The sequence below is a fragment of the Alexandromys fortis genome, unplaced genomic scaffold, assembly GCF_014885135.2.
Source record: "Alexandromys fortis isolate MF-2015 unplaced genomic scaffold, M_Fortis_MF-2015_v1.1 scaffold_103, whole genome shotgun sequence".
NCBI lineage: Eukaryota > Metazoa > Chordata > Mammalia > Rodentia > Cricetidae > Alexandromys > Alexandromys fortis.
The window spans coordinates 370,722-384,896 of NW_026067978.1; the positions used below are offsets into that span (position 1 = coordinate 370,722).

General features: G+C 49.2%; 1 protein-coding gene across 2 annotated transcripts; it reads right to left on the reverse strand.

Moving 5' to 3' along the window:
- Positions 1-159: 159 nt before the first annotated feature.
- Positions 160-14,175, reverse strand: Rmnd5b (required for meiotic nuclear division 5 homolog B). 2 transcript variants are annotated; one of them, XM_050157607.1, is made up of 10 exons: positions 13,816-14,175; positions 6,954-7,106; positions 4,981-5,126; positions 4,724-4,864; positions 3,698-3,798; positions 3,226-3,392; positions 2,181-2,346; positions 943-1,045; positions 695-849; positions 160-613 (listed from the first exon to the last, which is right to left on the reverse strand). In XM_050157607.1, exons 1-10 carry the CDS (start codon positions 13,991-13,993, stop codon positions 550-552), a joined length of 1,374 nt encoding a protein of 457 aa, XP_050013564.1. In that variant the 5' UTR covers positions 13,994-14,175; the 3' UTR covers positions 160-549. The 2 variants fall into 2 exon arrangements, with proteins under 2 accessions (XP_050013564.1, XP_050013565.1); XM_050157608.1 differs by having other exon boundaries at positions 6,954-7,102; positions 13,816-13,953.

Consider the following 14,175-nt stretch of genomic DNA (forward strand, 5'->3'; position numbering starts at 1 on the left):
AGCTTTCTTCTTCCTGTGTCCCCTTCCACAGGTATATGGTAAAGTACCCTGCCCAGGTCAGCTGGCCATCTAGGTTTTCCCCCTACCAGAGGTGCTAGAATGGTAGTGCTGCCTCTGGGTGATGCCCAGTACCTTACGTAGCAAGCAGTCATTTATCAGTGAAGGAGAAGGGCTGTGAATATATTTGTTCGAAGTTATAAAACGGCATTCAGTTCTAGTAGGCTATTTACAGTGGAGAATGCATACGTACAGTTGACTGTACAGAAGAGGTGAGCCACAGCAGTCAGCTCTGGCTTGATGCCAGGAGTAGAAAAATGTTTTCGATAGCAAAGCCTTGGCTGCTCAGTCAGAGGCAAGTGTAAACAGAAAGACAGCAGAACACAGCACCAGTCCCTCTCACAGCCAAAGAATTGTAGGCTGGTTCAGGCCTTGGCCTCTGCCTGCCAGGCCTCTTGGTAGTGCTGGTCACCATCCACTTAAGTCAGTCCCCTCACCAAGGCAAATCAAGGCCCATGGGTGGAAGCACCTTCAGGCAAAAGTTCCTTGCCATCAGAATATGATACGTTTCCCATCTGCTGGATTCTGTTCCATGGGACAGTAGGGACACTTCAGCCTGCAAGGAAAGGAAAGGAAGAACATCGCAGGGCAGGGCAGGAAAGCCAGGCTAGGATGGAGCCAGGCAGGGAGAACTTACTTTCCTCCATTGATGAGCTTGTTGAGTGCATCTCGGGAGATGACGTGGCCACAGATAAGTTTGATGGGAGGGTTGGAATCTGAGGTCTGCTGTCGCAGGATAGGGCACGCAAACACGGAGTGATACCAGCACTTCATGCCCAGCTCGATCTCAATCTGAGGAGGCCAGCAAAAGGTTGAGAGCCACTTCCTGTCTTGAGTTGTGCACCCCAGCACCTGCCTCTGGGTACCTCCCCAGCCTGGCCTTACCGGCAGCTCATCCTTGTGACTCCACACACCAGTGCACTGCCTCTGTTCAATCACAGCTTTGATGTTCATCAGCACCGGCAGCGCCACACAGCCGGAAGCAAAACTGAGGAGCAGAGAGCAGGGGCTGAAGCAGTGGGATCACAGGAACCAGTAAACAGAACCAGCACACTGTCCCAAATAGGACTGGAGACAATTCTCAAGTAGTGTGAAGTCAGACTAGTCCTTGAATTATTTAATTTTAATTTATGTGTGCAAGTGTGTGCTTACATGTATTATGTGGACCACGTGCATGCTCAGGCCAGAAGAGTGTGGTCAAATCCCCTGGAACTATAGGTAATGAGAGCTGTGAGCCATCTTGTGGGTACTGGGAACCAAACTCAGGTCCGCAGCAAGTGCTCTTAATCCCTGAGCTATCTCTTCTGCTCCCAGACTTCTAAAGAGCCACATACATACGTAGTATGTTCAACTCTGTATTCGCTTTAATACACCCCAAAATTAGAAAGGCTCCAGTATAGAAAACAGCCGGCAGATGAAATGCTTGTCCAAGACAGCGGAAAGCTCTTAATGGGACCAGAGCCAGCCTGTAGTTTAGCAAACTCTGTTAAACATGGTACATAGTATGACATCTGTAAATGAGGTCAATCTCAAGATGACAGGGTAGCGGTGTGCCCACTGGCAGGAACCTCAGTTTATGAGTACAGTACAGCCCTCCCCAACAGATCTCTAGAGGCAGTGGTGACCGCTCCACAGCAACAGCATAAGTGAGTGCAGCCTGTTGTCTACAGTATGACAACTGTCCACTAAGGTACAATGTTTCTGGGAACATTCTAGGTGTTCTTTGTTCCTGTGAAACCCTGCAAGTTAGCTCATGGCAAAACTCCATCTTATCTGTTAACTGGGGTAACGGGACTTTAACTTGGGCCTGCTGTGGAGTGAGCTGAGACCTCTGCAATGCCCAGGTTAAGCAGCAGCTCAAGCATGTTACCTAGCACCCCAGTCTCCATGTAGGGAGGTGGTGTTTCAGTGAGGTTGTGAAAGGGTGGCTGAGTTACTGGGAGGATGGCGTAGTTTCCCACGGGTACCTAACGTGCAAGAGTGGTGGGCTCTCTCTAACCATAAAGACAAGCAGTGTCCATCTAAAGGGAGAACGCAAGCCAGCTTAGGTTTGTGGAAGCACATGGCGGGGTCAGCACAGTTGTTCTCCATGCCTTTCCTGTGTGCAAGAGGCTGGGCCATACCTGACACTGAGGGGGGACTCCACGGAAAGCCCCAGCAGGGAACATGCATCCCGAGTAAAGGTCTCACAGATCTCCGCCCAGTGGCTGTTGTCTAAGAGATGGCAGTAGGGTGACTTCTCCAAGCCCAGCCGCAGGTACACCAGGCTGCCCATCATCACCTGGATCTCTACAAAGAATGGGACAGCAGCTCAGGGAGGAGGGCAGAGGCTCTGCGCCATAGCCCAAGGAGCCACAGGGCTGCAAAGCCTTCTAACGAGCAGAGGAGGTGGCATCTCCATCCTGCTGCCAACCTGGAGGCAGGTAGGATGGTAAGGTCTCCAGCTTTCTGACTGCATCACAAGCAAGCCTCTGCTTGGCAGAGACTGTCTCCACGCACCCACTCTAATCCTCCCCCGCTTCTTTTGTGACAGGTCTCTATGTAGATCTCTATGCAGCTCCTGTTCTGGGATTAAAGGCATGCACCACTATGCCCAACCTCTCCCCTTTAACAGCAAATTCAGGTTTGAAGCTTTCAGGAGATAGGAGGAGCTAAAACTGCTGTTTATAGGGAGGTGTCTCAGTAGTAAAACAGTTGTCAGCAGTAATGAAATACTGAGAAGTCTGGTTCTATCCCCAGAACCACAAAAAATAAAATTGCTGCTTTGGTTTTGTGATTTTTATTTTATATATTTTTATTTGTTTCCTTCCCCCACTTCCCAAGACAGGGTTTCTCTGTGTAGCCCTGGCTGTCCTGAAACTTGGTAGTAGACCAGGCTGGCCTTGAACTCACAGAGATCCACCTGGCTGGTCTTCAATTCTTGAGTCAGGGTCTTACTGTTACCATGCTAGCCTAAACTCTGAGACTGAGGTGGTTGGTCTTCCTGCCTCGGCTCTGCCTCTGATTTAGACCTCACTTTAGAGGCAAAAGAGGATCAAAAGTTTCTGAATTGTGGGGAGCCATCTTTCTGGTAAACAGAACTGTTTGTGGGTATAAGGACAGGCTACCTGACATGTCCAGACATTGGCTGGAGCCTAACCCCTATCTCCCAGCACCTTGGGCACTTACCTCTCTGGTGCAGCCGAGCAAAGGGCTGGAAGTGCCGGGCATAGCTGAGGGCCTCCAGCTGCTTCTCGGGGCCACCAGCCAGGAGGCGGATAAAGTGCAACCGGTGCAGCTTGAACTCCAGGGAGCTGTTGAGCTCCAGCAGGCGCTGCCGATGGGAGACAGCCCATCTGGGGAGAGATAACACAGTGCTGCTACACAGTGCTACAGAGGACCCTAAAGGACAATGTGAGTCCCTAAGACAGGTATATCAGGGCCTGAGAGAAGGCTCAGCAGCTAAGAGCACTGACTGTTCTTCCAGGGGACCCGGGTTCAATTCCCGACACCCATATGGTAGCTCCAGTTCCAGAGGACCTGAGACCTTCAAACAGACAAATGCAGGCGAAATACCAATGCTCATAAAATAAAAATAAATAAAAGATAGGCATATCTAGGTGAGTTGACCACAGGCAAGCCCCACTGTGGGCACCCTTACTCCAGTGCAGGTCCCAGGTCTTGCTCATGTAGAGCTTCCAAGATCCGATTCAACTCCAAGAAGGGCTGCTTGAAGTCCAGGTCCACATTCAATGTTGATTCCTAGGGGAGATGGAAAGTAGTGTCTCCAAAATTCTGCCCGTAATAAAACTTCATCAGCTAAAGATTGGCTGGGAAAAGGTAATGTTTGCCAGAGGAGCTGTCTGCCTATAGCATGAGCCCCTGTTTGTTCAGTGCCCAACTTGAGGCTAAGCATCATCATTGGTCAGTCACAGTAAAGGACCCTTTCCCTCCACTGCAGGAAGTCCCCAGGCCTGACACAGAAAGGCATAGTGTGAGAGATTACTTTCAATCTGCTTAATTACATTAAGGCAGAGTCTCCTGCTCCCTGTGTGTTTAACACCTAACTTGTGCTTAATCCCCTAAATAAAAAAAAGCGCCTTGGCTTCATGCCCTGGCAAGCAACCAATTCTAACTAGAAATCAGTAACTTTGTTTTTTTCAGATACACTTAGATTTACCTCCTGTTTTGTGTAGGGAGACCAAGACCAAGTTCCTTTCTAAAATAAATATAAAGAATGTCAGTGGCTAGGCCTATGGGAGGGCCGGGCGCAGCTGCAAGCAATCCCAGCCCTTGAGAGAAAAAGGGAGGATGACCAGTTGGAGGCCAGCCTTGGCCATACAGCCAGACCTTAGCTCAGAAACATAAGAGACAAGGTATGGTATCAGCACGTTGAGAGGCAGGAGGATCTCTTTGAGTTTGAGGCCAGCAAAGTGAGTTTGTGGCCTACATAGTGAGTTCCATGCATTTCTCAACAACAAAACAAAAATAGTCAAGAATATCGGGTGGGAAAGAAAACTAGCAGATGATGAAATTGGCTGGGCGTGGTGGTGTGCACACCCAGAGTCCCAGGATTTAGGAGACTGAGGCGGGAAGGTAACAGGGAGGCCAGGATGGGTTACATAAGCAAGACCATCTCAAACACCAAGACAGACAGGTGCCCTTGTGCCGCCACAGCGGACATTACCTGACACAGCTCTTCAGCTACACTGAGCATGCCCTGCTGGTACAGGTGCTCCACAATGGCCATCTGCAGGATCTGCTGCTGCTTTTCACGGGAGTCCCACACAGCATCTGAGACTACACCGCAGATCTCAGAGTCAAAGTTCTGACAGAGGAGAGATGGATCTGTGACTCAGGCACTTACACTGTGCTCCTGCCAAGCCAGCACACATTACTCTGCAGTGTTCCCACCCCTAGACCCTGGGCCACCCACACACTCACCCTGTCAATGGCTTTGCCCACTCGGGAGACGCTGCTATGAATGTCCTTATGGTCTGAAGCTAGTTTCTGGACTGTGTCTTTGATTTTTCGACAGCATTGGGACATTACAAGGGAGAGGGTAGCTGAGAGAGGGGTCCCCTGGAGAGCTGTGGAGACAGCAGACTGGGTCAGGAGGCAGATCCTAAGACCCGCTTCTGCAGCAGACCTTCTGCTTCCTCCTCCAAGCCCATGTGGTGGCCCAGAAGACAGCCCTGCGTGTCAGAAGTAAACACCTACTTCCAGTCTATGGTCAGCTACTTCTTTTTTTGGATCTCACTATGTACCTCTGGCTATCCTGGAACTTACTATATAGACCAAGCTGGCCTCTAATTCACAGAGATCCTCCTGCCTCTGATTCAAGAGTGCTAAGCTATTGTCTAATGTGAGACTTGGGAAGTGGCCAAGTAGAACAAGGCAGTATGCTTATTTATTTCTAATTTTTTAAGATTTTAGCCAGGTAGTAATGGCATATTTTTTTAAATCCAGCACTCGGGAGGCAGAGGCAGGCAGATCTCTGTGAGTTTGAGGTCAGCCTGGTCTACAAAGCAAGTTCCAGGACATCAAGGACTACAACATGGAGAAACCCTGTCTCAAACAAACAGCTAACCCCAAAAATGCTGGGCATGGCATACACCTTTAGTCACAACACTTGGGAGGCGAAGGCAGGTGGATCTCTGTGAGTTCTAGGACAGCCAGCACAATATAAAGAAAACTTGTCTCAAACAAACAAAATCTGTTTAGTTAATTGCATGTAGGTGGGGGGGAGGGGAACTGTGACACACATGTGTGCTAGGATGTACCCTGGAAGTCAGAAGACAGCTTTCATGAGTGAGCTCTCTCCTTGCACCGTGTGGGTCCCATCAGGCTTGGCAGCAGGTGCCATTTACTTGCTGAGCCATCTCATGAGCCCATAGGCCAGGACTCTGGTGATTTCATTTTCTCAGCCGTAAAATTCTTTTTTTTTTTTTTTTTTTGGTTTTTCGAGACAGGGTTTCTCAGTGGCTTTGGAACCTGTCCTGAAACTAGCTCTTGTAGACCAGGCTGGTCTCGAACTCACAGAGATCCGCCTGTCTCTGGCTCCCAAGTGCTGGGATTAAAGGCATGCGCCACTACCGCCCTGCTCAGCCATAAAATTCTATGTTGCTGTGAATGCTGACTTGGCTCCTGTGTGCTCTCTTATTTTGTGTATTGGGTGTACACAGGCTTTCCTGTGAACCATCAAGTTAAACTCAGAATTACCATGGACACAGCAATTCCACTCCCAGGAGAAACAAATATGTACACACAAAGCTGTGTGTGAACACTCTTCCTAGCATTCTTCAAGAGGTAGAAACAACCCAGCGTCTGTCCACTAACAGGTACAGGATGTCATACATGCACACAGTAGGATAATGACATTAATCATTCACAATAGAAATAAAACCTGGGGACATCATTACCCCCAAAGTAAATTAAAAGTAAAAGTAGTTGCAAAGCAACATAGAGATACCCTGTGGGGCTGGAGAGATGGCTCAGAGGTTAAGAGCACTAACTGCTCTTCCAGAGGTCCTGAGTTCAAATTCCCAGCAACCATATGGTGGCTCACAACCATCTGTAATGAGATCTGGTGTCCCCTTCTGGCCTGCAAGCATACATGGAAGGAATATTGTATATATAATAAATAAATAAATCTTTAAAAAAAAAAAGAGAGAGAGAAACCCGTCTTGGAAAAAAAAAACAACAACAACAAACAAGAAAAGTTAGTTGAAAAGAAAATGTCCAGAGAAACCCTGTCTTGAAAAACAAAAACACAAAAAAAGAAAGAAAAGGTCAAAGTAATTTTCTGAACAAGCTGAGGCTTTGCCACCTTCAAGAAAGCCTAGAGATGCATGTCCAAGACTCTACCACCCAGTCAGTAGCCCAGGGCTACATGATCCCTAGGGATTATCACCCACCTGCACTGGCCAACTCAGCCCTCAGCTGGCCCACATAGTGCAGCAGCTCCTCCAGGCTCTGCTCACAGTGTTGCCCGTAGGTCAGGAACTTGTGCAGGACTTTGTCGAGCTCCCTCTCCACGCACGCACACTGCTCCATGGTGGCCTCTCTGCCTAGTGAAGTGAACTGGGTCAGGCCAATGTGTATGGGTGACTCCGCAGCATTTCTTCAGGTCCCTCACCACTCCTGAGTAAAATATCAGTGCCCTGCTAAACAAAGTGCTTCTGAGCCAACCTCACTGAGGTGTCCAGTGGACAATGAAGGCTGGAGTTCCAGGCTAACCTGGTCTACAAAGCAAGTTACAGGACTAGCCAGGGCTGTTACACAGAGAAACCCTGCCTGTCTCAAAAAACAAAAATAAACAAAATTACTGTCTTGAACCTTTTGCCCACACAATATACACTTTTTTTTTTGGTTTGGTTTTCAAGACAAGGTTTCTGGAACTCCTTGATTTGTAGATCAGGCTGGCCTTAAACTCGCCGAGATTCTGCATGCCTCTGCTGGGATTAAAGGTGTGCGACACCACTGCTCAACTCAATATACACCTCTTTAAAAGATTATTACTTATGTGTGTGCATGTGGGTGTCAGAGTAGGTCAGAATTGGGCTTCAGATCTCTTGGGGTTGGAGAACTGCTCCATGTGGGTGCTGGAAACCAAACTGGACCTATGAAAGAGCAGCAAGAGCTTGTGACTACTGAGCCACCTTTCCAGCCAATACTTTTTAATGTACAGAGCAACCTTAAGTCATTCACAAGAATGCTGTTTACTTTTTAGACCGGGTCTCACTGGTCTGAAGCTCACCAATTGGGTCAGACTGGATAGTCAGTGAGCCCCAGGGACCCACTGGTCTCCAGCTCCCTAGTGCTGAGATTACAAGCATGAGCATGAACCACCATACCCAGCATTTCTTTAAATTACATTTTCCCCTCAAGGGACAGGGTTTCTCTGTGTAGCCCTGGCTGTCCTGGTTACTTGCTTTATAGACCAAACTGGCCACAAACTCAGAGACTCTCCTGCCTCTGCCTCTTGAGTACTGGGACTAAAAGTGTGTGCTACCACTGCCAGGCAAATTACTTTATCATTTTATGTGTATGGGTGTTTTGCTTCATGTACATACATATGTGTTGCAGGATAATTGATTGCACTGTGAAACTGAAAGACTATGTTTATAAAATTAACCTTGGATCAGGAGACTGAGCCAGTGACTACTTTACTGGAATTAGCCACAGAGAGGACGGAGAAGCTAGGAATATGGGTTGAGAGACGCACAAGAAGGAATAGGGAGGGACTTAGAGATCTGAAGTCTTCTTTTGGTTTGGGAGGAGTGGAGAAATGCTACACTTGTTTGCTAAGTCTCTGCCCAAAAAGGAAGGTCAACTGGTTGCTTCTGGCTTCTCTGATCTAGCAGGTTTTCACCCCAATATCTGACTCCAAAGTCTTTATTGGTAAATAGAACTATATAGACTTAGTTAAAACCTACATTTAGTGGCTGAGCCAGTACCTGTGGGAATGGAAGTCCCCCTAAGCCTCAGTCTGAGCGGTGTGGGGTACTGACTTCTGGGCTGCAAGGGCACAGATGATAGTTAAAATATCAGTAGATTCAGGTGCAGTCACTGCCAACAGAAAAACATACATATGTGTACCATGTATGTGCAGTGCCTGCAGAATCAAGAAGAGGGCATTAGATCTCCTTACAGGTAGTTATGAGCTACCTTGTGGATGCTGGAAAATCAAACCTGGGCCTTCTAGAAATGCAGCCAGTGCTCTTAGCTGCTGAACCATCTCTCCAGCCCTAACAGCTGGCATATTTCTGGGTCCTAAAGGGAAAATGCTTCAGAGACTGAACCTTTGAAAACCCTCACTTCTTTTCTTAATCAGAAGACTGGACCTAGCTGGGCGGTGGTGACCCACGCCTTTAATCCCAGCACTAGGGAGGCAGAGGCAGGCGGATCTCTGGGAGTTCAAGGCCAGCCTGGTCTACAAGAGCTAGTTCCGGGACAGGCACCAACGCTAGAGAAACCCTGTCTCGAAAAACCAAAAAAAAAGACTGGACCTGGCAGGCCATGTGGCAGAAAAACCCAGGCTCATGTTGCATGTAACTCATAGATTCACTGTGGCCACCTCTTCCAGTTAGTGGAACTGGTTTTTCATGTACTGTAGGGAGATAAGCCATGAAGGTAGTCCTTGAATGGCTGTTAATTCCAAGTGAAGCTTCAGGAATAACTGCTAACTCTGCAGGCTGGAGGGGACTACCCTGTTGGTCGCCTACTGACAGCTCCTTGTATCTGGACAACTAGAACCCTTGCTCTCACAGCTCCAGGCCCTGGAACATGACTGTTTTGGCTTGGGAAAAGCAGAAAGATGCTACACTTGCTTGCTAAGTCTCTGGCCAAAAAGGAAGGTCAGCTGGTTGCTTCTGGCTTCTCCCTGGTTGAGTCCTCCAGACCAACTCCCCAGCTGTCACCTACCTGGCTCCCTCCGCTCTCACTCTGTACCCTTGGTTCTGAACACTGAGTGATGAATACTGAGGCCTGCCTCCTTGCCACACCAGATGCTTTCTTGCTCAATGATGCATGGAGAGAGAAAGAGGGAGAGAGAAAGAGAGAGAGAGAAGGTGGGAGAGAGGGTGGGATTTATGTATGATGTGTATTGCACAGATGCATGCTTCTGAGTACAGGCACGTAGGTGCATGCTACAGTGTGGGTACTGGAGGTCAGAGGATGGCCTTGGGTGTCAGTCCTCACCTATCTTCTCTGTTCTTCACCACTGCGTAGTGGTCTAGCTGGCTTGAAAGCCTTCAGTGATAGTTAGTTCTGCCTCCCACCTCACTGTAGAAATGGAATGCTGGGCCAGGCAGTGGTAGCACACGCCTTTGATCCTAGCACTCGGGAGGCAGAGGCAGGTGGATCTGTGAGTTTGAGGACAGCCTGGGACAGCCTGGTCTACAGAGTGAGTTCCAGGACAGCCAAGGATACAATAGAGAAACCTGTCTGGAAAAACAAAAACAAAAAAAGAGGCCGGGCGGTGGTGGCCCACGCCTTCAATCCCAGCACTTGGGAGACAGAGGCAGGCGGATCTCTGTGAGTTCAAGGCCAGCCTGGTCTACAAGAGCTAGTTCCAGGACAGGCTCCAAAGCTACAGAGAAACCCTGTCTCGAAAAACTAAAAACAAAAAAAGAAAAAGAAATGGAATGCTGGGCTTATTAGTTATCCTTTACCATGTCCGGCTTTACATGGGTTCTGGCGATTCAAACTCAGGTCCTTATGCTTGTATAGCAAGCAACACTGAGCCAGTGGCCCAGCCCAAAACTGACGGCTGTACTCCACCGCCTCCTCACTGTGGGCTCCTCCTAACCCTCTCCACTCTGCTCCGCTGCCCCCTTTTTTTCTCAAGACAGAGTTTCTCTGAGTAGCCCTGGCTGTCCTGTAATTCAGATCTGCTTGCCTCTGAGTCCCAGGTGCTGGGATTAAAGTTGCCTGCCACTGTCCCCTCCTTTTTAAGTAACCTGTGACATGGAATACACAGTTAATCTTCAGAATGCTGGCAACAGAGTAGATCTTCTGCACCCACACACAGGACTAGAAATAAGAGGACCGAGTTATGTGTCCCTCTAAAGGGGTCAATGTAGCCAGCTACCCAAAAGAATGGCATCACAAGAAGCCAGTGTCCATGGTGACCCTGAGATCTTCCCACTTCCTGCACTCTCCTAGTCCCATCTTGGCTTTACCATCTCAGCCTCACTTTAAAGTCACTTTCTCCCTCCCAGATGAGGACACGTGACAGGAGAGCAGGAAAGTGCTGGGCCTTGGCTGGTAGTCCCCTACACACTAGAACTGTAACCACAGTGTCCAGATGTCGCAGCTCCAAAACCAAGCTCAACAGTTACAAAATAGTATAGGTGAAATGTAACAGGGACTCCCATTTAAAATGATCTCATTATTTTGCTTGGTACTAACTAACATTCCCCAGAGGCTCATTCTGCTCCAGGCTCTGCTCCAGTGACTTCACCCATTAACTCATCCCTCCATTCTCACAGCACCATGAGGTAGGGGCGGTTATTAGACCCACTTCGCAGCTGAGCAAATGAGACAGGGAAAGATAAAAATAAACATTCCAAGGCCACAGCGCTGGGAAGTGGAGGAGCAGCGGGAACAGAGGAAGCCTGGAATCTGGCTCTAGGCCGAGGCCCTCTCCTTAAGTACTTGACACAACAGGACCAGCAAAGCAGGTGGCCTGCCTGGCAGGAAATGTGTGTGTACGCGGCTGGGATGAGCTCACAGGGGCCATCAGGTATGACAACAAACAGGAAGGAAACTGGAGCAAAGGCAGACCACTAGCTGGGGAAGATGTCTGGATACCAGAGCCACATTTATCAACTCAAGGACAGGATCTCACAAGGGTCAAATCTGGCCCTGTCAGATACCAACTGATACCAGGACCCCCAACAGAGAGAAGCCATGAAGGAAACTACGAGAAAGGCTGAGGATGGGCCAGGCAAATGTCGCAGTGGGGAAAGAGCATGTCTGGTGACCTGAATATGATCCCTGGAACCACATGGGACCCACAGACGGGAAGAGGAAGGATGCCACAAAGCTCTCCTATGACTGACAAATGTCTGCCAGGGCATTCAGGCCCGCCCCCAATAATAAATAAACACATACATTTTAAAGCTGAGGAGAGCCGGTTGTGGTGGGTATATACCTTTAATTTCAGTAATGGGGAGGAAGAGGCAGAACAACTACTGTTAGTGCCTGGCCAACCTGGGCTACATAGTGAGAAAGTACACCCTGCTACACACAAAAGTAAATAAATGAATGAAAAAAAGAATTAAAGAGGGCTGGAGAGATGGCTCAGTGGTTAAGAGCATTGCCTGCTCTTCCAAAGGTCCTGAGTTCAAATCCTGGCAACCACAGGGTGGCTCACAACCATCTGTAATGAGGTCTGGTGCCCTCTTCTGGCCTGCAGACATACAGACAGAATATTGTATACATAACAAATAAATAAATATTTAAAAAAAAAAAAGAGCTGAGGATGGGGGCTGAGAAGATGAGCTCCGTTGGTAAAGTGCTTGCGGCACCTGCTGTATTAAAGGCATGTGCTACCACCCGGTCACACCACCTTCTTACACTGTACGTTCTAGGGATCCATTCAGGCTTCTGCTCACCGAGCCAGCTCCCTCGTACAGCCTCCTTCTCTGCATCACAGACTTGAATCATCCCTCTAACTGCTTCTTCAAGTGCCCCCCCCCCCCCCCCCCCCCCCCCCCCCCCCCCCCCCCCCCCCCNCCCGCTAGACTACCAGTTACATGAATACATGAAGCCTGGAGACTAGGCCTGGATCACCCACCACAGGACTGAATAAGTCCTAGCTGATCAAACAGTACCTCTATTCCCTAGCCTTTGGGAATTGAAAGCTCCCAGTGGGCAGAAAGAGATGAAGGAAATGTTTTAAAATCCCGCTTCAGGGGTTAGAGATGCTCAGTGTCTAGGAGCACTTGTAGCTCTTGCAGAGGATCCAGCTTCCTTTCCCAGCACCCACACGGCAGCCAACAACCTCCTTGTAACTCCAGTTCCAGAGACCCTTCCGAAGCTCTCTACTGACACTGCATTTGCGTGGCACACACACATGCAGGCAAAACCAGACCCATGCACATGAAAGATTTTAAAAAATTAAAAATCTGTTGGGTGTAGTGGCTCATACCTCTAATTTCAGCACTCAGGAGGTGGAGGCAGACGAAGATCTCTGTGAGTTCCAGGCCAGCCTGGTCTACAGAGTGAATTCCAGAACAGCTAGGCTATGTGAAGAAACATTGTCCCAAAATAAATAAGTAAATAAATAAAACAAAAAATATTACTAAATTAATAAATATTAACAAATAAACTAATAATAAATCAACCAATCCGAGGGTGGGTGTGGTGATGCATGACTTTAATCCCTCCATCATTTGAGAGGCAGAAGTAGGTGCATCTTTGTGAGTTCGTGGCCAGCCTGGTCTACTTAGGAAGTTCCAGACTGCCAGGTGGTGGTGGTGCAAGCCTTTAATCCCAGCACTCAGGAGGCAGAGGCAGGAGGATCTCTGTGAGTTCGAGGCCAGACTAGTCTACAAGTGCTAGTTTCAGGACAGGCTACAAAGCTACAGAGTAAGAAAGAAGGACGGAAGGAGGGAGGGAGGGAGGGAGGGAGGGAGGGAGGGAGGGAGGGAGGGAGGGAGGGAAAGAGAAGCTCCAGGCAAAGAAAGAAAGAAAGAAAGGAAGGAAGGAAGGAAGGAAGGAAGGAAGGAAGAAAGAAAGAAAGAAAGAAAGAAAGAAAGAAAGAAAGAAAGAAAGAAAGAAAGAGAGAAAGAAAAGAAGCTCCAGGCCATCCTGGGCTATAGGAGACCCTCCCTCAAAAGACAACAACAAAACAAGCTCCTCATTCTCATCCCTTCTCGCCCTCACTTACCTACTCTTCCACCACCCGCCTTTCTGTTCACGGTCCATCCAGGTTATTTCTGCCGCCACCCTCTGCTGAAACTCTTTACCTCTTCCCAGAGGTGGCTCCTTACTTAGGTCTCGACACAAGTGTCATCTTTCCAGACCACATCTAATGCCCTGTACTTTACCCTCAAACAAATCGTGTCCCTATTAATATTAGAAAGTTTCAAATAGTAATTCCTTCACCTAAAACTAAAAGAATGGGAAAGTCCACAGTTTACCCTAGGGGACTGCCACGACCCGGACTTCACCCGCATTACGGTGCAGAAGACTGTCAAACTCCTACTCAGCCTTCCAGAGACCCTCCTGCGGTGCCCCGCCAGGACTCCACCGCCCGCGGTTGGTTACCTCTGACCCTGTCAGGTGCACTAGGAGGCGTCTGAGTCGAGGCGACTCCACCAGTCCTTGGACGGTGCGGCCGACGACTGCTCCGGGCTTTGGTCGGGGCGCCCCGCACCCCGGGACCCGGAGCCCGCAGGCTGTCACCTAGTCCTGCAGCCCAGCCGGCTTCCGGCGCCGCTGTCATCGGAACCGGAAGGCGCGGCGGTTGCCCCTCGGGTGGGTCCGGACTCGCCCATGCGCGTTGTCGGGAAGCGTGAGGAGCCTGTCCCGTCTGGCCCGTGGCTTTGCCCAGAGTGCGGAATGGAATCGCCCGCCGGAGCCAGGCGGCAGTGAGCGCCTGCGCAGAGCGCGGGCGCCGCTTCCCTG